This window comes from Phaethon aethereus (genome assembly GCF_964289735.1).
Source record: "Phaethon aethereus genome assembly, chromosome: 13".
Classification (NCBI taxonomy): domain Eukaryota; kingdom Metazoa; phylum Chordata; class Aves; order Phaethontiformes; family Phaethontidae; genus Phaethon; species Phaethon aethereus.
The window spans coordinates 11229047-11256233 of NC_138589.1; the positions used below are offsets into that span (position 1 = coordinate 11229047).

Below are 27187 nucleotides of genomic sequence, written 5' to 3' on the forward strand. Positions count from 1 at the left end.
TTTTATATGCCTCTGGGTGTTTATCCATAAGCAGGAAAGTTTTTTTGAAGAACCAAGATGGAAAGGTAAAAAAACCAAACAATGAAGAATGATGAAATTCAAATGGGAAAAGGAAAAGTATGTAATCAAAAGTTATGACAAAAATCTATTAATCAAAAAACAAAGGATACAGTTAGTGCTCAGCACTGCACACTCACATGCTTAGTACAACTTCCCCATCTCTGTGTAGTACCACAGACACTTGGTATACTCAGGTAAGGAAAGATACCGACATGGCTATTGTTTCAAGGAATCTTCCCGTAACAACACTCAGGAAGGCCTACGAGTCACAACTGTACTTGTTGCACTGCACATTACACAGAATAACAGTTCTGCAATTAATTAAGGTAAGTGCATCTCTGGCTGCAATCACCTAGGTGGTCACAAGATCTACTGCCAGGAAAGACAAAACCCAAAAATCTTAGACATCAGGTAAGCTCACACTCAGGGCACTGAAACTCTATCCAATGACTCTCAATTACATTCATAGTGGGTGTTTTCAAATCTGGGATCATTGTCATTTTGGTCCAGGATGATAATATTTATCTGACATATTCCAATGAGTGGTTCCGCTGCCTGATCTGTTGCTGTCACAGTGATAGGATATTCCCTCTGTTTTTCCCGATCAAATACCTGAACAGTTGTCAGAACTCCTGAAAACAAATTAAATACCAGAGAGTTAAAATGCTCTGCATTTGACAATATTCTACATTTAGATGTTTATTTGTCTGTCGATACATTGAGATACAATGCAATGGATTAAATACACCTATAATGTGAACTTCAGGTTCAAGGATCCAATCACAAGATTTAACAAATTTCAACAGCTTAAATGGTATTTCTCAGGCAGATACAAACTTCATATTACATCTACACACAATTGGAATTAAATTTAGAAAACAAAGATAAGTTCTAAACTAACTTTAAGAGAATGAGTTTATTAAAAAAAAATTATTTTGAAGAGCACTAAGTACAGGGTAAAGGCATGTTTCATGTCTTTTATCCTCCAAAAGTTCAGCCTGAATTTAGGTCTTCCAAGACTTAGTCTCTTTACTGTTTGTAAGACTCCTGTCATTTGGATAACTCATTTATATGCCATTAGCAATGCTGCAAGATAATGTGTACATAAAATAAGGCAGGTTTTTTAACCTAGTTACAAAAATACAGAAGCTATTTCACGCAGCAGAACTTCCACATTTCAGGGAAAACATCAGTTCTAGTACAGTATTGGACACATGAAATTAAAGGGAGAATATTTGTTCATGCAGTTAATACAGTTGATATTTTGTCTGCTATCAAAAACTCAGTGAAAAAGCACAAAGTCTGATTTTATTTAAGCTTTTTTTCCATCAGTGTAACGAAGTGGTTTCTATATGCCAGTATCAGTTCTGATATTCGCTTTACCTGTGTCAGGATGAATACTGAATGCTGGCAGGACACCACCTCTGTGCATCAAGCCGTATTTCACTATACCATTGGCTCCTTCATCAGCATCAGTGGCTTCAACCTGCAGTACAACTGTCCCTGAAGGTTGGTTTTCCAATACAGAAGCATGTTCCCGATAATACTGACACTAAGAGAGGGCAGGAAAAAAACAAAAAAACCAAAAACCAAGGACTTAGAATGCCATTTGATTTAAAGACACACTAGAGGAAAAAAAAGAAAAAAGATTTAGCTACACTTCCATTCACATGCACCAACGTTAATGTTTTATCTGTACCATGATTAATTTACAGACTTCACTTGCTATTGTGCAGTTATACAAACAACACACAACACGAGGCCACTGAGCATCTCCAACTAGTGAAAATATTTGGAGAAAAAGTTACAGTTGCACAGACTTCCAAATGCAAGTATTATTCTATATTAGCAAAAGTTATTAAAAAAAAAAAAGGGCATACACTTGCCCAAACCACAGAATTGCTTTGGTGGGATTTCTACACAAAGTAACTTTGTCAAGGACAGATTACTGAGAATTTCCAAGACTGACATGAACAGACTGCCTTTTCAAAACAAGCAACATTGCCCATCAAAATTTTAGCCATCAGCATCAAACTTGAAATTTTTAGACAACAGATCTTTAATATGAATTAACATTCTGAAAATGCATTCAAGCATTTATTTTTTACAGTAGTTTACAAATTAAGCTAAAATGCTTTCATTTTTCTCCCTTTCGTCTGTTCCAGACATGCACTCATCAAAAGAAGCCTATGTAATTTAGAAAGGTACTTTGGAACAAGTCCACTGCATAGATAGTTGTACCTATCGATTCCTCATCACATGTCCCACTGAACCTCCAAAAGTTAGTCACCTGACCTTATCTTCTAAAATGCCAGAGACGAGATGTGGTTCAGGGAAGAGACAGTGCTCACAGGAGCTGTTCTGACACAAGAGGAGAGTGAACTCTGTAAGTCTTAGGAGAGGGATGGAAAAGATGGAGAAGACAGAAGCATCAGGGCTCAAAGAGAGACAAAAGGCTTCTTGAATAGCTCATCTGCTGCATCACTTGCAGTGACAACAGTCTTAAACATTTACCACACAGTCTAACACAAACGACTGAGTCTCATCTACTTACCTTCTGAAAGACAGGTTTGTTATTGTTGACATCATCAATTTTCACAACAACCTGGGCAGTATTTGTAAGAGAATGGGGCCCTCCAGAGGCGTTATCATCAGTAGCTGTGACATTAAGTACATATTCTGTGCCCTGCAGCTTAGGAAATGGACTTGAACGAAGTCTAACTAGCCCTGTAAAAACAACAATAGGTTGTGGGCTTTTATTTAACCAATTACTGTTATTCTTCTCACTAGTGAGCACAACAAACCATTCTGGTTTACCCATTCACCAATAAACCACAAGGCTGCTAGAGTTAAATTAAACATTGGTATTCGTACTGCAGTCTGATATTAAAACAAAATTAAGACAGCACAATAGGTTGGTTTGTCTGCAGGTGTGTCTACAGAGCTAAATGAGACAACAGCTACAACTCAGCTGACCTGCACATTTTGGCTTTAGTCTATCTGCTACAGTAAAAACAAAACAAGACAAAAAATCCGGAGCAACATTGTGGCAGACTTCTGTTTAATGTCCACCAGCCCCATCAGCACGCCTGGCCAAGTTCCTGTACCATTATTGCAAGGAAGCATGTGTCACCACGTCTACAGCTGTAGCCACCCATGCTAGCTCAGCTGAAACTAGTACACGTTTACCTTCCTGCAGCACAATCATAGCAGCATTTGGCTATAGAGGCATATCCTCAGAAACCTGTATTTTGCTGCTCTCCCGAGTCACCCAAATGATACACCCTGCTGGATGGGACAGAAAGGCACTGTCAGAGAAAGATGTATGAAAGATTTGCTACAAAAGCAAAAGAGACTACAGCTATCTGAGACCATGCAGTAAGAAGCTGTCATTCTTTTGCTCCATCATCCATCAATCACCCCTCTTATTCATCAGGCATAATAGCAATTGTCATTACAACCGAGTAGTGTCACAGCATCAATGTCACTCAATTTGCTTGCAACTGTATTGCTTTAGCTGCAGCACTTATTTTTGACACATTTCCATTTTACCTTGGCATGTCTGTGACAAGGGGGTATAGACTATTCCCCTGACATCATTTCTGAAAAGAAACTGCTGCAAGCCACTGTATAAACCTTTATTGGTTTATTAAGCAACAAAAGCCCAAAAGTGTTTTGAAAATAAGTGCTAATGTTTCTAAATTAAGTTTCAAAGACTATAAAAATTAATCGGTTAAAAAGTATAAAAGTACATATACATGATTATCTGTATTAAAGCTATGGGGCTAATCCTAAGAGATGCTATCAATCAAATGTTAAGAGTCTTTAAGCACATACAATAAATGTTTTCGGAGGCATCAGATATACTACCCCTGTGGCATTTAGACACTTTTAAAACCATAGTTCCTCTTTAGGTGTCAAAGTACCTTTAGAAATTTAACTCTTGGAACCTACAACTCTCTTTTTAAGTCAGAAAGGATAAAAGAAGCTATCAATAAATTCAGCATCACGCTTCAACACTTCCAAGTTACCTGCAGACCATATTTTTGGGAACATTTCAGAATCTAACATTAATATTGCAAAAACGTGATTTGCATTGAAATTAAAATTTCATGCTAAGTGAACTCTATGAAATAGAGAAGGACTAACTTAGGGCGGCTTACTCCTTCCTATATAGTCTACACTTGTGCTCTGAAAAATGTAAGTTCAGATTTTTACTGCAGTTCAAAATCTGTTAAATATAAAGTAGTTTAACTGAAGTTAATTAAGTTACTTCTATCTGTCAATGGGATTTCAATTTGCTTGCATGTTTCTGTCTCAAAACATCCTCTTTTTTTTTTTCAAGCAACGAACAGCAAAATAAAGGGATATGCCAGCCTACTCAGCTGATGTATGTTTGGGCATTTTTTTTAATAAGGACACCAATGTATTGGGATTTTTTCCTTTGGGGTTTTAAAAATACGTGACTGCTGAAAAGAATATACTTTTTGCCTTCATTGAAACAAAACAGTGGCAGTCCCATTCTGCCTACAAATGCATCATTTTGTGTCAGTACAACACAACTAAATTTGGTTAAGAAGTGTTTGCTCACACATGTGTAATCAGGACATAGACATAAGCATGGGGGAAAAAAAAGCCTCATCTAAAAACCCAAATGCCCACTTTAAACCAGTGAAAACTGAGTTATTGAAAAAAAACACAAAGAAAACTTCTCCAGTCAGAACTGTCATCCTCTTGGTTTTTTGCCTCACATGGCTATTTGATTACTAATAGTATCTTTGCCTAATCACAGCAGGTGGATGTCAAGCTTTGAGTGCATCTGCAGGCCTTACAAACTCTCCCTTCTGCTCCCTGGAGGGGAGTATTATTAGACAAGATAGTAAATGGGGAACGTGATAAAAATGTAGTGTGGCTCTAAAAAAGCTGATCATGCCAGACTAATCCTATAGTGTTCTTCGATGTGATAACATCAAGCCAACTGTGCTAGATCTAACATACTCTTTTTCAGTGAAGCCTTTCATGCAGGCCACCCATTTTCAAGGCCAACTCTGACACCATGCAGACAGCTAACCCTGGATCAAACTGCTAGTTGTCAGAAGCCTTGTCTGTGGCCTCTGCCCCACGTCTCAGGGGCTGCACTTAAGCCTAGGTCCTTTCCCGAGCTCCCCTGGGGGTGTGCTGTACCTGGCTGTGCATCTTGCTGACCCTGACACTGCCTTGCTGACTTGGCTTCCTGCTTGACTCGAGACCTGGCTCAACACTGCAAGTCCACATGGTGACAAGCAGACTGTTGGATGAACCAGGTTTATATCACGGGACCTGTTCTGCTCTTCTTGCTCAGGATGGTGCTCTGTGGCTGTGAGGTCCCTGCTCCTGCCTGCCTTGCCGTCACCCTTGACTCCTATTTCACCTGACCCTGCCGAGTACCCTTTTTTTGCTGCAACTTCGAAGCTAGTCTCCTAGACTAAATGTTATTCAAATCCTTGTCTGATATTTTGGAATGTCACTGTTATCAACAATAACATTCTATATTAAGTTACTGTCTATTAGTTACCTGTTATCTATACTAACGCTTTCTACTAAGTTATTGACTGAAACTGAAAAAAAAAAATTAAGTAAGATATGTCAGTTGTACAAAGCTTTTAGGAAAATTATATGGTTTTTTGACATTATAAGAGAGTCTAGAACAACTGTATCTTTTTCCTGCACTTTTTAAAGTTAGGTTAGTATTAGCTTCAAAAATAGCAGATGCTATTCAGTTTTTCTAATTTCTACCTAATGAAGAACTAATTCAAGCTGCATCACATGAGAATCAATATAATGATTGCTGCAGCAAAAGGTAACGTATTATTACCTTTCTTAGGGTCAATAACAAAGTTTCCTTTTTCATTCCCAGACAGAATATCATATGTCACACCATCTCCATCAGGGTCAACAGCATTAACTGTAGCAATCAGTGTGTTTGGGCCTGCATCTTCAGAAACAAAACTCCTGTAGCTGTTAAAAGAAATTAGGATAACACATTTATGAATTTAGACAGGAAATCATATATGCAGAACTATGCTTCGTAATGCCCACTGACTACCTGTACAAAGGATGCTGCAGAGTAATTTATTAATACAATTACACTGATAAGATGAAATGATAGCATTGATGATCTATCCAACCATTCACATCTTTCCGTTGTTACCTCCCATGGATTTCCATTGCAAACTTTCAGCAGTATTGAAGCTCCAAAGCTTAGCTTCGCCAACAAGATGTGGGTTAAATGCAGAATTCACTTTTTTTAAAATTTGAAAAAAATGAGTTGTGTGATTCACAGAACCAAAGCAAACATTTGCAAAGTTAAAGCATTGCTTGTTATAGCACAGTTTCTGACATGAGCTGTCAAAATGCTTTCAGTGTAGCCTTTGCACCAGCGTGACTACGATGAGAATCCGATCTGGAGGATACGTGCATAATGTCAGTTTTACAAAAATCTCTTCACAAGTCCAGACACATCACTGACATTCTAAGCTCTTAAGAGGCATTATCAGCCTAAGCTTAACGCTCTCTGGAGTAGAAAAGCCCCCTGCTTTAGCCAAGTCCCAAATATTTATTATTTTATCTGACTGAATTGAGCATAGGCCAGACTAAGCATTACTACAGACCTGTCCACAATAGATACCCCAAAGCTCAGGCATAAGAATGAACTACAGCTGTCTCTATCCAACAATATAGATAAAATACGTATGTACCACTGGGTTCAGAGTGCTTATGGACCCACTCTTCATATGCTGAGAATAGAAAAAAATTCAAAGAAAAAGAAAATGGATGCACAGAAAACCTCTCCCTTAGCTTTTGCTATCTAGGTATGTGGGCTTTCATCAAAACCTTTGTAGAGACAGCTTTTTTTCTTCCCCCAATTTAATATGCAGTGAAGTAACAGAAATAAATTATTCTGATTTAGCTCAGCCACAACCCTCAGGACACTGTCTTAACTCTGCATCTGGAAAGCAAATGAACAGTACTCCTGATAATTTTGAACAAGAAATATAGGGACAGAAGTGTTCAAGTCATCACAAGAGGTCTCTTAAAAAGGAGAAAGTAAAAACTGACAAAATGAAACAGAGTGGTAGCCTCAAGCATTTTGTAACTGAGATACAGAATAACTGTGATGAAAGAATGCTCGTGGCAAGGAATCATAAGTTTATACTGGACTGTAAATCTATTTAAACAAAGGGCTAGAAAGACAGTGTCATCATCTTGATTTGTATCAGCCTGCCACAGAGCACAACATTAATTGCAAACTAGTCCCTCAGCAGGACCTAATTTATGTGTGTTCATGATGAATCTATTTTACAGAAAACTTCAACTAAGTTCTGTCTGAAATTCACCTTTGGGTTCAAGACTTTTTTCATAACCGGAAAGATAACGCAAAATCAAAGCCTCGTTAACCTGGTTAAGCAAAAACTGGAGATAATTTGAATTCCAGGACTTGAATTTAATTCCCATGCCAGTCTACACATGTATACAATAGCAGTTTCCCTGATATTACATAGGGAACAGAAAAGCTTTTTGTGAATGTTTGGTAATATAAAATACTGTTCATTTTAATATTATTCAGTAACCTTAAATATAAGACATGGCAGGGTTGGGTTTTTTTAAACTGTTTTCTGCTTCCAATTTGTAAGAGATGTTTACTTTGATATTATCACTCATTTCTGATTTAAAAAATATGAACGATAAATATTCAATGACGCTTGAATATTAAAACAAATAAATGAAGAGACTTTTCTCATCTGAAGAGTGAGAAACTTAATCTCGTTTAGTATTTGAAAATGCATAGAGATCTAATAAAAATTTACAAAAGATCAAGTTTTCCAAGCCATATCTCCTAAGCAATATTTAGGAAAGAAAGGAAGGCACAAGATTTTGAAGCCAGAGGTTACCTTTACATAAAATAAGGACTGATGTTTTTTTTTAGCTAAACCACAAGCTTAGCATCACCGAAATCTCTGCCTAGGTTTTATTCTGAGCAATTTCTACTTTTAAGAGTAGAAGGCTGATGCAGAAGCTGACTGGGAATTCCATTACTAAGCCTCTAACACTAATGCAAGGATATAGTACTTCTGACATTTCTTCAGACACTTCTAAGCCCCAGCTATAGAAGAAAAATTCTTACTGATGCTTTTAAATTAAAAAAAAAAAAAAAAAAGTACAGTTTGTCAGACATGGGACTAAGTGAAATTAAGTGAACTCCACTTATTGACATTTATCTTGTGTTTTTTATAACTCAGTGGTCACTTAGGATTCTGTCATCTAAGCATTTTTCTTTAACCAGGGATGCGGACTGTTGGCTCCATCTAAGCTTAAATTGCCTAATTAAAAGGCAAAATTCCACCATGCACTCTGGATGAGGGCTGAGGACAAGACTGAGCTGCCTGCTTTTTCTGCTTGATTTCCTTTGGTGATTGATGGGTCCTCTTGAAATGTATAATCTGAAATTACAGCACCACCTCTTTCAGTACATACTGGAAAAAACGTTAAGTGCAAGATCCATCAATACAGACTGACTATATACTACCCCTATCTAGCTAGACACAGAAGTCTTACCATACATTGAAAGCATGCCTAAACTTAAAATGAAGAACCAAATTTAGGGCCTTTTTTTTTTTTTACTGGTAGTAACAGAGTCTCAGAGTCAAAAGATCATCCCACGTTTGTCAGTCTAACTCTCAGATTTGATTGAACTAAAGCCAGTTACCATCCTGTAATGATCAGCCTTCCAACCAAAAGAAAAAAGCAACAGTAAGAGACAAAAATAACAGAGTTTTAAGAATTATGTATTTACATTTTCTGGGAAAACTCAGGTGATTCATCATTGACATTTGAAACATGGATCCTAACAGTTGCTGTCCCAGTCTTCGGCTCTTCCCCTTTATCTACAGCCATAATTATGAACTCATAAAGATGGTTAGGTTGTTCATAGTCCAACTGTGTTGCTGGAAAAATAGTACCATGAGAAGTAATACTAAAGTCTTGACTCAAAGTATAATATAGTATTTCAGCATTCTCTTTTGAATCGCAGTCAGTGGCTGTCACTATTAAGAGAGAAGAGAAAGACATTGTGTAGATCAAAGTTTGTAAATTGGAATATTAAGTACTTTAACAAGAGAATTAGTGTATAGTATAAAACTGTAATAGCATTTGCCTTGGCATGTGATGCTTGAGATAGTTTATAAACTGTACTATCCTCTGTACTTTTTATTGAACTAACCCTTACTTCAAAATAAGTTTTTTAAAAAAAAAAGTTAAGTCCCTGATTTAATTCAGCCACTAGATCTTGCCTTTGTCTGCTGGTTTTAAAGAGCCCTGTACTACCAAGAACATATTCCCACACAGAGATATACATACACATGCCCATCTGCTGACTTAAGATTACTTGGACAGACCACACCCTGTGTGATTAAAGAGGAAAGTTACATATATTACTGAACTGATTCAAGTTAAATTAACGTGCTTGTCACATCCTACCCATAACCTACAAAAACCTATGCTAAAAGCGCAGTTACCAGAATAGTAACTGACTACAACTGTCTAGTTGACATAAATTTGTTTTATTGCCAGGACCTGCTCATTTCTTTATAAACATTTTCAATATAAGATCTGCATGGTTTACATAAGCAAAATTTATATAACTTAGGGAGCATCATCATTTAAAGCTTAAGTTATTGATTACATTGGGAAGAAGCAAAGTCTTTTTCTCAAGCATCCAAACAAAATCTCACATACAACAGTTAAAGCATGCAAGAGGCTTTTAATACCAAAGAGCAGTATTCCCTACAGCAAGCCCACAAAGGACTCTCAAAGATGGGCAGAGAAGGTAAGCTGACATGTCCATAATTTCTCATCCAACATCACTCTCTTCCTTCACAAAAAGAAATGTTGCAAGATTGCTACTATAAACCTGCTGCTATAATACCAACCACAACTGAAGTCCTGTTACTTCAAAATTCTCCAAAGATTTGCTTCCTTTGTCTCCTGTCCACCAAAATTGCCTGGGCTGTGGCAGTAGTAAATAATTATGACCTAATTCTACAAGGTGCCATTTGACTTCAGAGAGTTGCAACTACCCATGCTGGGGCAGGTAATTGCCTTCTGAACTGAATTCTAATTAGTGCAAGGAAAAAAAAATAATCATACTGAATGTAACAAATAGTTTCAGAAGTACTAACCTTGTAGAAGTGCAGTTGTCATAGTAACTGTTTCAGGAACACCAACTTTGCTGTAAATAGACTGATGAAATTCGGGGGCACAATCATTCACATCTGTGATTACAACCAAAACCTGAATGGAAAAGGGGGGAATGTTAAACAGCAAAGTGAATCAAGGCAATGACTTTATTGCCTTAGAAATATCAGACAGAAGAATTTCCCCAAAACATCCTGAAGTCTTCAGAAGCTATAGCACATAGGATAAGCCATTTTTCTTAGATTGCTCTTTTCCTGCTGAGAACCACTGAAATTCTAGATTCCAAAATACTAGGAATTGCCAAGTCCACTACAGCAACATTTTCCACTCACCCTTCATCTCCATTTATTATTTCCTATTACTAACTTAAAGGAAAATGGACCATCTGCTTTCCAAGCATCCTTTTTCCATTATCTTCCAACACTTCTGCTATTTGTAACACTAAAAACTCTACTGCCAAGCATATTACATTTTAGCAGTATAAATCTCCAATACCAAGTTCTGAATTCAATTACAGCTGTGTTAATCAGACATAAATGAAACTGATTATGGTAAAACAAGTAAGAAATGCAATGCTGCTTCTAACATCTTTTAAAATGTTTTCTTATTCCCATGTCAAATATGAGTCCACAGTTGCATTGTTTACAATCCGAACAGTAGGGAGTGTGTTAAATCATCCTTTATGGTGGTTCATACTGCTACACTTCAGACTGTCTGAAGTTAGTTGAGGTATTCTGCATCACAGCGCAACACATAGACACATACTCCATCTTCCCTTACACAGGTTCATATGAACTGGGAGTTGCTCTCTCATAACTACTGAAGCTGTATCAGTGCAAAGCAGGTACAAGTTAAACTACATTTAGGCTAAATGTATTTGTAAAATCATCTCATAATCCTCTTTCAAGTCACATTCTACTACTCTCCATCCTGTAGTACGTCAAAGTGTCAACAGAAATTATCAGCCTCTGGTGTGTTACAGCCACTGTTTGTTACATTGACATACTGTCCCTCTGTGTCCCCTCACTTATTCCTAATAGTTCTGCTTCCTCTTCCCTCTACAGTGTATATCTTATTTCCTGCAGCAGGAGCAAACTGTTATATTGCATGCATTTCCTAGCTCAGTGAATCCTTGAATTCAAACAACTGTAATAACTATATTTAGAAATATTTTTGCTGTCAAACAGCTTTCTAAAACACCGTGAACCATCATCGTTTAGTATCTGTGAGTTTTTATTACTTTGTCTCTTTACAAGTTCACTTCATGTTCTCGATATGAAACAAATAATTTTGTATTCTGCCTTTGTTTTAAATTGGAATAACCTCAAATATACATCATACTTTATGAAGATTTAGAGTAAGGCAAAACCTCATGTTTGGCTTGGACGCATCTGTTTCTGTATCTTCCCAGATAAGGCCTAGGACCTATGATGGGATGGCATACTGATCCCTCAGAAATAGCTTTTTCAGCATCAGCAAGAGCAAACTCTAAGAGTACCTAAACCAGGCCTCAACATCTACCCATAGACAGAAAGACTTTTCAAATCAACAGCAGAGTAGACAGCATGAGCTGGGGAAATGGGAGCCCCTAGTGAATCTGTACAGAAACCTGGAAAGGCTGAAGGAAAATGGAAATACATATGCTGCCAGAAGAGAACACCTACCTCCGCTGCACTACTGAACTGTTCCTCATTTTCCTCTGCTCTGACCAAAAGACGATACTGGTGTTGGTCACTCTCATAATCCACGCTCCGAGTTAAACTGATATCTCCTGTTGCCCAATCAATACTGAATAGACCACCAGGATTTGTTAGCAAACTGTAGCTCAGAGATTTGTTTTGATATGATAGAGCAGTGACTGTAAGAAAGCTGCATTTAAAAAAAAGAGGACTCTTAAGGAAGTAATCCAACATACTGAAAGGTATGACAAAAATTATACACATCAGAAATGATGGTCCAATCCTGTAGGTCTGATCATCTGATTAGAGCAATACTCACTGAAGTCAGTGATAGATGTACCTAAACACAAAACTCAAACATTCTGATACACAGTAGTTCTATCATCTTGAGGTTAAACAGATACAGATGGGATTCTTGTAACTAAAAAACAGTAAGGATTAAGAACACAGGAACAGAGGATTTCATTTTTGCTGCAACTGAATTTGCCTACGCTAACTTTCTTCTACGTTTTAGAAGTGATGTTTTTCAGCCAGGAAACTAAAATATACAGCAAGATGCAAAAGATTAATTTTAATAACAGCATCATAAGTTTGCTGCTCCAGTCACACCATCCTGAAGTTCCAACAGATAACTGCAAAAGGATAAAAGCCAGTTACTAACAGCGTGCATGTTACAGGTTATACAGGACATATGTTTTTAGCTCTTGTTTGGCACTATCTTTTTTCCACTGACGTCCAATGTGTTTAAAGTCTTCAAGTGGGAAAAACACTTGCAGTATGAAGTAAAAGAAGTTAAAAAATAAATATTTTCAAAGGGTTTAAAACAGAATACTAATTCTTCAAGTGTTTGTTGCCTTATCACATAGGTTTCTTAGGAAAAAAAATTCCACCTCTCAGAAGAACATGTATGTACCCACCAACATGTATGATCCAGTGACAACTACAGTCAAAAATAAAAAAATCACTTTGTCTGAATGCCTTTTTTCCCCTTTGTATGTATAGAATCACACAATAGAATCATAGAATCTTTTAGGTTGGTAAAGGCCTTTAAGATCATCAAGTCCAACTGTAAACCTAACACTGCCAAGACCACCGCTAAACCATATCCCGAAGTGCCACATCTACACATTCCATGCTGCTGTCTTCTCACTTCCCTCAGGTGCAACACTGAAATAATGGGAAAGGTTGCTGTAGGTCATTATCTCACTTTAGTCTTTTTTTGTATTTTCCTATGATGTGGTCTCACACTCAGTTTCAGCCAGTGCCAAGACTATGTTTCTGCCAAAAGGAATTAATTTGCCCTCCTTTTAGCTCCCTATCCTGGCTGCATGCTCATGCCACCTCTCCTCTCCTGTCAGCACTAAAAAATCACAAGGCCACACTGTGAGCACGTTTAACAATCCAACTGAAAACTTTTTTCTTTTTTTGGCTTTGTCTTTCATCATATCAGCCTGGCCATGCAGCTAGTATATTAGCGCTAGTGATAGACCAAAGGAAGAGAAAGATGTGGTAACGCTCCTCTGGTCCGCAGCCTACATTTGTGAACGCCCAAACCTAGCGATCCAGTGCATAACAGCAACTCTGTTTTTCTGCATACTTGGGTAATCGGTCCAATTTAAATACCAGAACTTTAGGATTCTACACAGATTTTCATGACTATTTCTGGTCAACACATAACAGGAAACCACTTTCACTGGGGGCGCTGTCGATACTCAAACCTCTGCTGACATAATAACTGCATTAAATACTTCATTCCTTTTGGTTATTATGAAGTAATTTGACAAACTGACTAATCTACTATCTTCTTAGGTGTGCAAACTTATTTTTAAATAGTGACAAAAAATAGTTATGAAGAATTTCCTTATTTTTAATCTTAAGCAACACTGAACCCAAGACAGCAGGTACCTGTTAGGTATTGTAGCGTTTCACAGTTCTTACATTTGTTTTATGCCTGCGCCATTTAAGTTTATTGCAGTTTTAAAGAAAAAACTCATTATCCACTATTAACAGTCGCTAATTTTTTTTAATATTAACACACCTTGGTTATTGAGACACTGTAAAACTGAATGTTGTAGATTGAACAGTAAAATACACCACCACAGATAATATGAGTTACAGTTGAATGGCCACACAAGGAAGACATTTACTGGACAAAAGTACTCTCAATTGAACTGGAAATGTTTTCCATAAGAACAAAACAGTTTGGGACACACGAAAGCCAGTATTCAAGTGGACCTGCATTACTAACATTTTCTGTGATATTTAGATGCACATGGTTAAACAAAGGATGGAAAAATAAAGTGATAAGTTTTGTAGCATCTTCATTTTTGCTCAGTTTAGCACCATGACTGATGAAGACAGCAAAAAGACAGTCTTTTGTTTTTCCTGATTTTCATCTGATGAAGAAGGCACTTCTCCAAATTTGACACATAAAATTATTATATTCTTTCACACCAGGATATCTTTTTTCATGATGTAACAGTTCTAATTTGTATTATGCATTTTGTTTGAAAATTAAGACATAATCAATGTCTGCTAATACTTTGCATATTGTTTAAAAAAGCAAGAAACCGTAATTATTCAATACCACTTTTCTGTATAAAAGGGTGACTCAAAAAAAAAAAATCCAACTGTATCTTGATCACTTCTATTAAGATCTCTAAATTGCAGTATCTATTTATTATTCACAAACAATACTGAGGCTTTGGGGAGATCAAACAGAAGTTAAACTAGGAACACAATCTCACTGCATTATTTTTAACTGTTACTTACGATTTTCCTTGTGGCATACTTTCAGGAACATAAGCAAAGTATGATATGTTGGTGAACTGTGGTGGTCGAAATCCAGCAATTACAGAAACAGAGGCTGGAGATCCTCTGCTTCCAAGTTTATCTGCTGCCAGTACAGTCAGTAAATATTCCTTGTCCCTCACCAATGGCAAACCTGTCGTTTTAATCCAGCCAGTGTCCTTCTCAACTTCAAATCGGTCTTCACCACCTAGAAAGAACAGATCCACAAACAGATTCAGCAAGAACATTTTTACTTGATTAAAATTAAGATGAGAATACAATATCAATTCCTGAGTTGGTTTTGGCTTAAAATCAGCATGCATAAAAAAATTCAAGTTTATTTACAGCTTAAAAATTGGTAACTACATTCATGATTACACTTCTATGTTGCATTTTACTTCTCTGGACAATTATCACTCTTCTTTATCCTCCAATTCTTTGCTTTTGTTTGACTCTAAATATCCCTTACCAGACAACAACCTGCTAGAGTCCTGGCCAAGAGGAACAAATTCACCTTTGGAGTGGTACTGCCACTCCTCTTTTGCTTAGACAGTTTTGAACTATTACTGAAGTTGCTTTTAAGAGCCTTACAAAGAAAATTATTAGCAAGTCTGTACTAGCTTTGCAAAGCTAAGGCACAATGTACATCCTTAAGTATTTGTTAGAAATGAACCAGAAGCCCAGCTCCCGCAAGGCGAGAGGAACAGTAACCCTCTCACCCAACAAACTCTGCCCCACATACTGCCCTATCTCATAAACAGGCAGTCCAGCAGAGAGGTACTGACTAGTGCTGCCATTGCCACCCCCTTGCCAAAGCCCTGAGGAGTACTGACTGCTCCAGCCCCCGTTATCCCCTGGGGACGATCTGGGCAGGAACCCAACTTTGCAGGGAGAACACACTTCAAATCTGGCAAATCTGTCCATACCCTCAATAAAAAGTTGATTGTTCTCACACAGAGAGCTGAAGGCTTATGAACCTTTTGCGGGAGGAAGGGAAGATCTTTCACTAACGAAACTGAGGGTAGAAGACAAAAAAGTCACAATAGTAAAGCTTAATACACAGGGAATGAGAGGGTTAAAATTTACCTTCCAAGAGAAAATATTCTACAGCTCCATGGATCCCTTCATCTGCATCCACAGCAAGCAGCTTGTATACTTCAGTACCTCCCGCAGCTTCAGGGGAAACCACAGCCAAGAACGGGAAGGGCTCCATGGCCCATTCAGGGACGTTGTCGTTCACGTCTGTCACAGTAAGTGACAAGTGCACCAAGTACCAGTCCTTTCCTAACGGTCACAGAAAAATGAAGAAATACTTAAGACAGCTTCTTAATGGCACTCAGAATAACAGAAACATGTATCAATTCCTGAGTGTGTATTGTCTGCAATATTGCTGGCATGTAATCCAGAAAAATGTGGGTTTTAAGGCTCTTCTGCAATCAATATCCAGACACAACTGAGGGAAAGAAATAGCCAGCACAAGCACTGCTGAACTGCAAGATTGGGGCCACCCGTGTTACATTCTACTAATATGTCTTTTTAGGAAAGATTACACATTCTTAGATTTCCAAAATTTAAACACATTTTCAGAAATATTTTCTTCCTGAAGAAAAAAAGAAGTATCAAGAAATATTTTGTTTATGCAATCATTACAGCAACTCTGAATTTTGAAAATTAAGTACTGGTTGCCAAAAAATTCTAACTAATCTACCTTAACTAGTGATTGATTAGAAAGTTCACTGAAATCCTAATATGTTTTTCACTTTATTAAAGATTAAATGCCATTAAAAAACAACCAAACAAAACCCCAAAAACAAACCACCATGGAATGGAACTATTCAATTCTCCAAAAATTGACAACAGAAGATCCTTAAAAACCGAGGGAAAAGTATTTGTTATACCTCTGCCATTATTAAATCAATCAGTGAAGACAGCAGAGCTCCTAAACAAGTAATACATATCAGGCAGGTATTGCTGGAAGGCTGGCAGAAAGGAAGTACGACAGACTGAAGAAGCTGCTCTGAAATCTCCAGGAATGGAGTTAAGCATTCCTGTTAAAGAAGGCAAGAGTGGGAGAATATCCTGGGTGAATGTTGTTTCTGAATACAAGACCAAAGGATAGGATTAGAATTTTCACATTCCAAAGAAAGCAAAGTGATACAGAAGACAGAAAGTCTTTTTCTTCATAATAAATTTATATATGCTTTCAAGTAAAAAAATGCTTACTTCCATTACACACAGCTAGCTCAGATTTTGAGGCAACTTAGCTGGGGTGACACAAGACTGTGACGAAGTGTGTATTTTTTAGTAACTGGTAACATTTATCATTAACACCAGGGAGCACAGTATAAATACAGCTTGGACCTTTGGGCCAGCTTGGCTTCAAGTGGACAGGCACTGAGCTTGCAAAAAGTTTTGCTACAGAAGCCAACTTGAGTGTTCCTGCAGCCCACATTTAATGCCTCAGGCTCCGGAGAAGTGGTGCCTGCACACCCTGTCAGACTCCGAAAGCAGTGCAACTGCACTGACATGGCACTATGCCCCAGCTAACAAGCCTGGGGAAGTGAAAGGGAATATGGTCCAGGTAAAAAGAGCCGCCCACATTTATGACACTATTTATCCACAAGTTTAATAATGGATGTAAAGTTGGGATTTTTAAAGCTAATAGGTGTTAATACTTGATTTCAGTGTGTATTTATTATTTACACATACATGAGAACATACCTATACACACACACACATTTATTTTCAAAATAGCTTTACGGGAACCAAAACAACATACAAAGAGGAACACCCAAAGTTATCAGTTTTAATTTAAATCTAATTAATAATCAAAGAACTTAGTATTTAAGACTCTAAATATAAAGTGTTGCCAAAACGTCTAATCTTGTAAACAGCGTTATCTTGCTATGGAGGAATATTCTCCCAGGAAGGTGCAGGACTTCGGCTGTACAGCTCTACTCTCTCCCCTTCTCCACTTCCTCAACTGCAGCATTACATCCCTCTCCAAAAAACATCCCTGTTCCAACTAAAAGACGTTACTTTTGTCTGATGTGTGCATTTGCTGATGTTATCCCTTCACTCCCACAGCAGTACTAACATAACTTTCACACAAGTCTCTTGCAAGCTTCAGCTTTTCATAATTATGAACCTCTGTCTGATGGCAAGTGGCATATTTAGTACACCATATCATAATCTGCAATCTATAAACAACCAGGAAGTGGATTGTCATAAAGAAAACTCCTTGGTGCTGTGATTAACGAAGTCAAATCTAAGTTCCTTAGTTTAAATTCCTGAGACTTAATCCATCATAACCTTTGAGTTCTTTCTGTTCTTATTCAGAAAAGTATCTTAACAGAAAAATCAGCATTCACCCAAGATAACAGCATTTCTTCTTAGTTAAACTTGTAAAACTGTATTAATTCATCTGAATTGTAGAATTGTAACTGCAAATACATCACTTTTTTTCTTTCTCTAAAGAGCAACAGAAAGTATATTGACAGTAACTTGTTAAATCCAAATGAATTTCTTTGTAATTATATCCTGTACGCAGAATCAAATGTTCCAGAGAATATAATATTAGCTTAAGATAGCACATACAAAAAACCAGCAAAACCAAACTTCTAACTTGTCAAACAGTAAAACACAGAAGTAATCATACCTTGCACCATCATAGAACATGAACATATACAACACACATTTTTACATTTTCGTGGAAAAATTCTCAGTTACCCTGTACATCCAAGTCTTACAAAGTTTTCATGACTCTGAGATGAATTGTGTGCATTACGTATTACGCTTCTGCAGTCAGAAGTGTTAGGAGGCCTTCTGTAAGGCTGCTCAATTCAGCTTCTCTAGCCAAATGGTCTATATAACATTGCATGTGAAGCCAAAGTTTCCGAAGATAAACTCAAATTGCTTCATTACAAAAAAAGACTGACAGAGGTGAGACTACTGTAGCCCACTCTGCTACTGCACTGTCCTCGCAGTCACGCAGATGGAATCCTCTTCAATATTTAGACAGACTCTGCAAAAGCAGCTGCCTGCTTTCTCCTCTGCTTGCAGGTGCTGCTAAACGGCACAGCACAAAAGCAGCCAGAAGGACCATCCAAAAGAAGTCCAAAAATCATGATGTAAAGAGTAGCAACATGGATATTATTTCCCACTACCATACCAAATAGAAACAGATGTGTTTCAAAGAGATGTGTTTCATGTCAGAATGTGCGTTCCAAAAGTCCCAGGGCAGCCAGGCCAAGACACATGAAGAAACTGCAGAGGAGGAAACTTGTCAGATGCTAACCTGAGTCTGAGCTTGAAACACACCACAGCAACCCACAACAGGGGGAGTTCTAAATGAGAAGTGACAAATGAGATCAGTGCCCCCTTGAACGCTCCAAAGATTTTAATTAAAAGGTTGTCCAAAAAGAGTAAGTGCAAAAGGGAGAAGTTAGCGTCAAAATCGCTCGTCTCTTCACAAAAGAACAGGTCTTGTGGAAGCTGTCACAAGTTTGTAAATACCCGCTATGAGCTTAGTTTGCCTGGGCGTACTGCAGACTTAAAATAGCAAGCATTAAATTAGAAGCTGAGTTAAGAACCTCTGAAAATCTGCCTCTATAATAGCAAGATCTATTAAGGATTTGAGTGTCACATTGGTAACCCTGCCAGGAGTAGAAAGGTTACTGAATTTTTCCTCTCTCAAGCCTGGAAATCAATATCCTAATCAACCTGTGCACTCATTCCGTTTCACGTCCTGCTAGAGTTCTTAACATGCATGTATTCCTCTATCCAAAAATAAGTCATAAGTGAAGAATAACTGATTTTTATTGAACAAGAAGTGATAAACCTGGATACAAATTCCACTCTTGCCACTTACTGATTGTCAGTTCGTGGAACATTAATATGCTGGTACTTAGTTCATAACTATAACTGAGAAATACCTCCTTAAGGGAACTGTGGAAAACTGCACCAGGACTGAGATTAATCCTCACATGCCCTGGCAAACTTTATTAATAAAAAACTAAAATGACTTGGACATGTTTCTTCAGGTACTTGTGTTTTAATTGTTAGAGACCTTAAAGTCATTTGACACCCTGGCAAGATCAAAGCTTTCAGCAATATGTCGGTTACCTCTGAAATCTGAACACTCTTAAGAATTTTCTTAGGGTAGTCAGCAGGAACTATAATACACATAATCAAAGACACAGGCATAAGTGTCTTTCTTGACCATTATATGTAAACACTGCATATGACCTTACAGATCTTACTAGTATCTTATCTTCTTCCATCAACCATAGGCAATCTGATTCACAAGCAAAAATACTAAATAAATCATCATGATTTTGCATTCAGATAAAGGCAGTCTGGAGGAAAATGACTGTAGAGTTTTTCCTTGACTGCCTACCGTATAGCAAAGCAAAAACTACCACAGAAACACCCAGTAGGACTGTACGTCTCTGCACAGAGACCTACAAATGTCACCTGACAACTTGTAGAAACAACATCAGGGCGTCCAATGAAGCACAACTGGACAAGGACTTGCCAGAGGACAGCGAGTGTGATGAAGGGACTGACATGGACAATAACATGTAATATATGTATATCTAACAGGACAACACATTAAGAATTTCAAAGTATATGTTTATGAACGTGATTTTTAAAGCATAACTTTGACATTCTAATGAGTGCAGCAAATATTTAGAAGTTTTTCATTTGTTGTAATTATCATTACATACGCATTACAGCAATGAAGTCTCTCATATTTCGTAACTGACATAGCCGCTTTCCTACAAAACAGTTGTTTTCCTACAGAATGGAGCTTAAACCGGATCTTTAACTAATTTTTAGTAAGGTATATAAAACTCATTTTCTCTCCTATTTATGAAAATGATTTGTGCTTCAAGACAGTAGAAGGAAGGAAATTTTAGAAACATACATCTCTTGATAGTTAACGTATCTCAATGCCTCCTTCCATCAAAACACCCCCACATATGTATCTTGCAGATATATTAATTATACATGTACATCAGTATATTAATAGTAGTAGTACATTATTATGTATCTGCATTCATCTATTATGACTAATAGTAGTTTATTAGTAGTATATAAGTAGTACATGTGCAGTAATATAGCTACATTACGGGTGAAATAACATGCTACAATTCCACTCAAAATCTTAGCAAAACCAGCTTAAAACTGGTAATCCTCTGTGGATTTGGGTTAAGTCCTACAAACACACAGCCAGGTTCTACTTAAATGATCTATTCCAAATACCAGGCCCTGACAACAGGTGGAGATACCTGCAACTATATTCAGCAGTGTAAGTCAGCCCACTACTCAGATTAGGAATCTGACGCAGGCTTAATTATACCTAAAACAATTGTCAAACTGTTTTGTAACACACTACCAATTAGAATTTCCTCAATATTAAACACTAGATACTTGACTTGCAAGCCAGGGTGTCATCCATTCAAAAAAATCCTAGTAAAAAAACAGTTCTGCTAATTACATTGTTGTCACACATGCAGATTTTGCATTTGACAGATTTTTCTCCCTAGCTTCAGACAACAGAAAAATTTAAATCGCTTTCTCACAGACACTGAGCAAAAAGAGGTAAAACTCAAGATGGCTTTTGCTGCACAAAAACACAATAGTAACATAACACTGGAACATCTTACATTTAAAAGCAGTATTTTTAAAAGTCATATAGAAAATAATACTCCAAGAGGGTAAAATCATCTTTTTATTTGATCAGAAAGTATTTTTCCTATTTTTTATTATTTTTCTTCACGAACAGAAACTAATTAAAAGAGATTCTGTGAGCAGATTGTTTTTCCCACATACTTGCAAACACCACTTACTTGCCCTCTGCAATATCAAGACTAAGCCCTCTCTACAGCTCTCTTTTCAATACATATAAAAAATTAAAACCAAAATTATAAAATCTAGTCTGGAGATTTTTCCTACTTTAGCTGCTTAATTCCCTATTAGAGTCAATTCGTGTATCATCAAAAATCCTTCTTAGGGCAGCTCATCCTGAAGTCTGCTTTTTCTCTGATATTCCCTCCAGCTGGAATTACTTCCTTTTAACTTAATATTACTGACAAAAGCTGCAGCACTGAAATTCATTCCTTATCACCAAAATCAATCTTCATAATCCACTGCTGAAACCTCATCACAGGTATCTATCTATAATTGCTTATTTTTCATGCCTATCTGTGGTTGAAAACTGATAAACAGAAGGATTTATTATACTGCCTTACTCTGAATTCAAACTACGTTAGGTAACATAATACACTAGCTGGCCCAAGTTTCTGCTCAGAGGAAATACATGATATGCCATGGCTCAGAATTTTCATCCTTTGGGGGTGGGGGGGGCAGGGCAGGAAAAAGCATTAGCAAAATATTAACTGACTTGCTGGGAAGTTTAACCATAGCAAAAATGCTCTGTAAAAGCAGCAATAAGCAACTAAAAAAATTTTTTTTTAAATTAGAGAAAGAGTCTCTAAAGTATCTTTCTTTAGGTCTGCCTGTAGGCAAATTTCTAGATCCATACAGCTAATGAAATCAGTTCTCTACCAACATACTCTGAGTAAGAATTACATCAACATAATTCAACTGTTGGTTTCTATAGCAGAAGCATTTTAAAGAATGTCACAATTTATCTACACAATGTCCCTAGGTGTTAGGATTTTCATCATTTTATGTCAGACTAATCTTAGTGCTACACCTGTTTAACCTTTCAACAGATGTAAAAAACATAGGCCACCTCAGCTATCTGAGGAAATGGATTTGATAAAATCAGAATTACTATGCATCCAATAATATTCCTTAAAGTTCACAAGGTCCAAGCCATAATACAGATAGGATTTGTGCAATATCTAAAATCTTCCTAGTTTAAGACAAAATTAACATTTTTGAGAGGAAGTCAATTCTCCAAGAAAAAGCATTAAAATCTGTTACTCAAATGCCTTTTGGAAAACAGCAGTGCAGATCAAGGACAGTGTCTGCTGTCAGCCTCCTCGCTAGATTCCTTTTTCCAAATCTCCGTGATCAAAAGGCAGACAGGGCCTCATTATGCACAGCTGTTAAGATTGAGATGCTTTAATAAAGGCAGAGTTAAATATATAGGAGAAAACATAACATCTTAAATTAACTATTCAAAGTTAGATATTTGATCCTTTGGTGAGATCCAAACCACATTTGTATAATAAAATAAATTGTTCTTATTTAAAAAAAAAAAAAAAACCAACCCAAACAACACAAACCACAACAGGAGGAAAAAAACCTTAATACTCATAATACTCATATACTATGAAAACTGGGTTACACACTTTGTCCAAAAAGCTTAGGAAATTTTCTAATAAATAAAAAGGTGTGTCACAATCTTGTAAAATAATTAGTAATTTTTCACATCAAATTTAAGACATATAGAGGGACTTAGTATTTAGAAGGAACAGAAAGTCCTCTCAAAATCATGAACTTCTACGTGAGCCGAAGTTAGAGTCTTGTCAAAATTGAAGAACGTACTGAAAATTACAAGAAGCAACAAAATATCTTTATCAGATAACAGTGCCTTTCTTCTTTAGGTTCTTCACTAGTTCTTTATGGCTCTACCAAATCCAGGTTTATCCGAAAAAAACTCTTTTGTGATGTTCACCATTAGTTTTCTAGGAAAGGGTTTCAATGTAAAGTAACATGAACTAACTCATCCAGCCTGGCATCGAAGTCAGGTTATAAAGACTCATTGGATTGTACACAGATATTGCAAACTAATAAATACTGTAACTTCATACAGCAACTGAAAAAAATATTCCCCGACCTACCTACATTGTTAGACCAAGGGTGGCAGGAAGGAGGAGAGGGCTTTAATACTTAATCATTCAGTTAACAACAACTTTTGCATGTTACCTGGTTAAACAAGCCTTGAAAATCATACATGATGAAATAGCTTGATTGCAATTTCAAATACTGTAGGTTGGAGTTGCCTCTAAACCCAACTCTTTTCTCCATGTCAAGTTATAAAAGATGCTGTCAATCTGTGAAATCCAATGTATTCTCAGACTTCTGATTTCATTAGACTTATATGACTGTCTTTTCACTCAAAAATCAAATGGATACTTCTGTAAGATGAGACTTGAAAATAAAATCCTTGTATTCATTAAAAATGTAGGCTTCTCTGCTCCAGTGTAATTGATAAAACTGATAATGCCAGACATGATTTTAAAAATCTGACAATATAGAACATGTACTTGACTGAACATGTCTCTACAATTGTGGACAAATATTATACATTGCTTGAATGTACTGGGGGAAGAGGTATTATATTATTTTGATTAAACAATAATGGGTGAGAGGCTAGGTTGCTCCTGGCATTTTTAGGTCATTTCAATTTATTTTTAAAAAGGAGATTCTGAGAGTGTTAAAAGTCTTGCAAGCCTTTAGGTCAATATAGCTATTACATTCTGGTCTACATCTACCAGCAAATTAAGCATTCAAGTTAGTATTTTTCTTTTTGTTTTTTAAGTTGCTCCAACTTCCAACACTTTTACCTTAAAGTGGCAAATGGTTTTTGAAAACTCAGGGTTTTGTCATTTGTTTGGGTTACTGCAAGTAAAATATTTCGGGTTTTGCTGGAGAGAACATTGTTGTTTTGAGGAGGCTTTGCAAAGATCATACTGAACTCTTAACACCTCACTCTTATAATATCTTAATGTAAAATGTCTAGTGACTTAAAGTTTGGGAAGGTAAATTTCCAGAAAAAAATCTTAATGTCCTAAGCCTCTAACTGCAATCAGGAGAAATCTGTTCCCATTTTCATACCATGAGAGAAAAGCTACTGATTATTGTACCCAGTCCTACTGTACACCCTTCAAGAAATACGACAATCATGCACGAACATTTCTCTACTGTCATTTCTGAAAATTCATGAAGTATATGATGGGCTACTTTTAAGTACAGTAGTTTGCCCATTCATAAAACATAAACCTGCTAAAGAAATAACTTTGATGGGCTTAAGCTGTGGACAGCCCACATTCTCTCCTAATATACTTCATCTTTTTTGCAGATAGAATGATGACAGTCTGTCATGTCTCTGTTCCTTACTCTCATCTGGCTTTTAAAATAGAGGTTAAAGCAAACCAGAAAACAAAAGTACAAAAGTAAATAAAGCATCAGAGGAGCTAAATGATCGTGGCAGAGTGGATCTTAATATAAATTACCAATTAAAGGAGAGTAAAGTGATAACCATGTTATCAGGCACTTCCCAGTGTAGTATCCACCTGCTGAGAGTGGCAGACAGAAAAACCAAGCATGCCCAGACACGAAATAAATTACTACAAATTAATAATCACAACAGACATCATTAAATAACAAACCATGTGTCTTAATAAATGATTATTGATTGCCAAAAAGCATTATCATGAGGAGTGAACCTAGCTAAAGAGATGGCAGCTACCGTACCACTGTAAGATGGAAAGTTCTCTTGAAATTTTCCTCAGAATTTCTTGGGGAAAATCTGTTTTTTTTCTCTGCAGCCCATCACATACAAGAACAACAACAACAAAAAAAACCCCACCAAAAAAACCACCACAATCAGTAGCCTCACCAACACAGCCTGCTGTACTACTTTGTATCATTATGCTCAGAAAGTCTTTTGAACTAACATTACCTGGACTGCAAACTTAGACACATGAAAGACAGGAAATCATTCTTAATTTTCCAGAAAAAGAAAAGGAGAAAGAGAAACCTCACCATGGCACATCATGTATCAACACTTACATGCATCATCAGTAAACTGAAGCCTACTCATACCACAGAGGACTCATTAGGGCTAGGAAAAAGCAATAAACTGGTATCTGCTAAGTGCACTGTTATTACAGGGGGAAACGGACTAGGCTGTGAGACTTCACAAACATTTTTTTGCAGCAGGGGAAAAAAGACTGACGAATCTCAAGCTGTGCTGAGGGGTAAGCTGTCATATAGACAAAGTCTTCCTTATCTATTTCAACCCTCTTCTGCTCTAAAGCCCCCAATTGCCCTTATCCCAAATCTGGCACTTCCTTAACACTTTTATATGCAATTCCCATTTAAAGTAGTAAACATTTTTTATATGCATAAGATTAATCATCTAAGGCAATCAAATATCCTATTTAAGATATTACGGCCTCTTTTATCAGAAAAAGGAAAAACAAAAGCAGAGTTTATGCCTGAAACACTGTGTATTAGTAAATACTATATATTATTAATTGAATCAAAAGGAAACTGTCTTCAAAATACAGAATTTGTCCCCTACTTCCACCAAAACACCTTGAAGTCAAAGGAAAATTTACTGTGGGCTAAGTCTCAGTCTCTCTTTCATTCTAAAACCTAAACTCAAACATACCAAGAAGGTTTAAAGATATTCTATCTACAAATTTGGACACTTCTGAGACTAACTGAAAAAAAAAAAAAAGAGGCTAGGAAAAACTGAAATAAAACTATTTCATAATCTAATAAAGTGTAACATAATGGCCATGTCAGCCAGAGAATCAATGTGCAATTAGAAATGTTATAAACCAGCTCTGCAGAAGATCCTATCCATATGTTCTATAATTTACTACTTCTGTCAGATTAACAGATTTGTGATGAAATTTCGTTAGATCTTAAAAAAACAAAACAAAACAAAAAAAACATTTCTTTTGCAGAAACTGAATGTCTGAGATGACAAACAGCCAGAAGATCTAAACAGCTTTGGTGTTCAAGTCCCAATAGTCTCACAAAGATACTTTTAATATGACTGCTTGGAGTAGAAAGCATATAGTATCAAAACATTCAGACTGAATAAACATCAACATGGTGCTCTGAAGCTTCCCCAGACATTCCTTTCTACCACAAATAAACATTCCAAACCTGTAAACACTCATAGTTGTCCCGAATGCACACAGAATGTATGTTTTCTTTTGACTTAATAGCCTGAAACCCATTGCAGTTTAACAAAACACATCTGCTGGACAACATGACAATTTCAACTTAAGCCCATCTTGCTGTGTAACCATGAACATAGTTGTAATTCATAAAAGAAGTAATAAGAGGTGTAAAAGACCAAACATCATCTAGAAGCTACTTGATTCTTAGGGATTATCCACACAGAATCAATACAGCTAGTAAGGAACTAAGGCCTCAGATAAAATTAAAACAGAAGATCCTTGGCTTCCAAGCATGAAAACCTTCAAGGTTTAAAATACACGTATCACTAAAATTGGTATCTGCACTCTATATGTTGAATTTAAACAGGACAAATATACTTAAAGTGTAAGTGAATGTTGTTAGGTATTTGGAAGGCATGTCAAACATCACCCTTCGTAAATCCTCTGATAAGAAAAAATTAACAACAGGGGATTACAAAGCTAATGCCCATGGATGAAGTAAGGTCAAAGGAGCTTGAGACAACA

General features: G+C 36.7%; 1 protein-coding gene across 1 annotated transcript in view; it reads right to left on the minus strand.

Moving 5' to 3' along the window:
- The window catches only part of LOC309409386 (neural-cadherin-like), a gene marked incomplete at its 3' end in the record, with an annotated part of 65340 nt that overhangs the window by 32442 nt on the left and 5711 nt on the right, over positions 1-27187 (minus strand). The window contains exons 2-10 of the mRNA XM_082005529.1: positions 15849-16046; positions 14745-14970; positions 11958-12162; positions 10278-10389; positions 8894-9143; positions 5915-6057; positions 2615-2787; positions 1444-1612; positions 522-692 (exon numbers count right to left, since the gene is read on the minus strand). Of these exons, the coding sequence (XP_081861655.1) occupies positions 522-692; positions 1444-1612; positions 2615-2787; positions 5915-6057; positions 8894-9143; positions 10278-10389; positions 11958-12162; positions 14745-14970; positions 15849-16046 (1647 nt within the window). The remainder of the gene's footprint in view (positions 1-521; positions 693-1443; positions 1613-2614; positions 2788-5914; positions 6058-8893; positions 9144-10277; positions 10390-11957; positions 12163-14744; positions 14971-15848; positions 16047-27187) is intronic.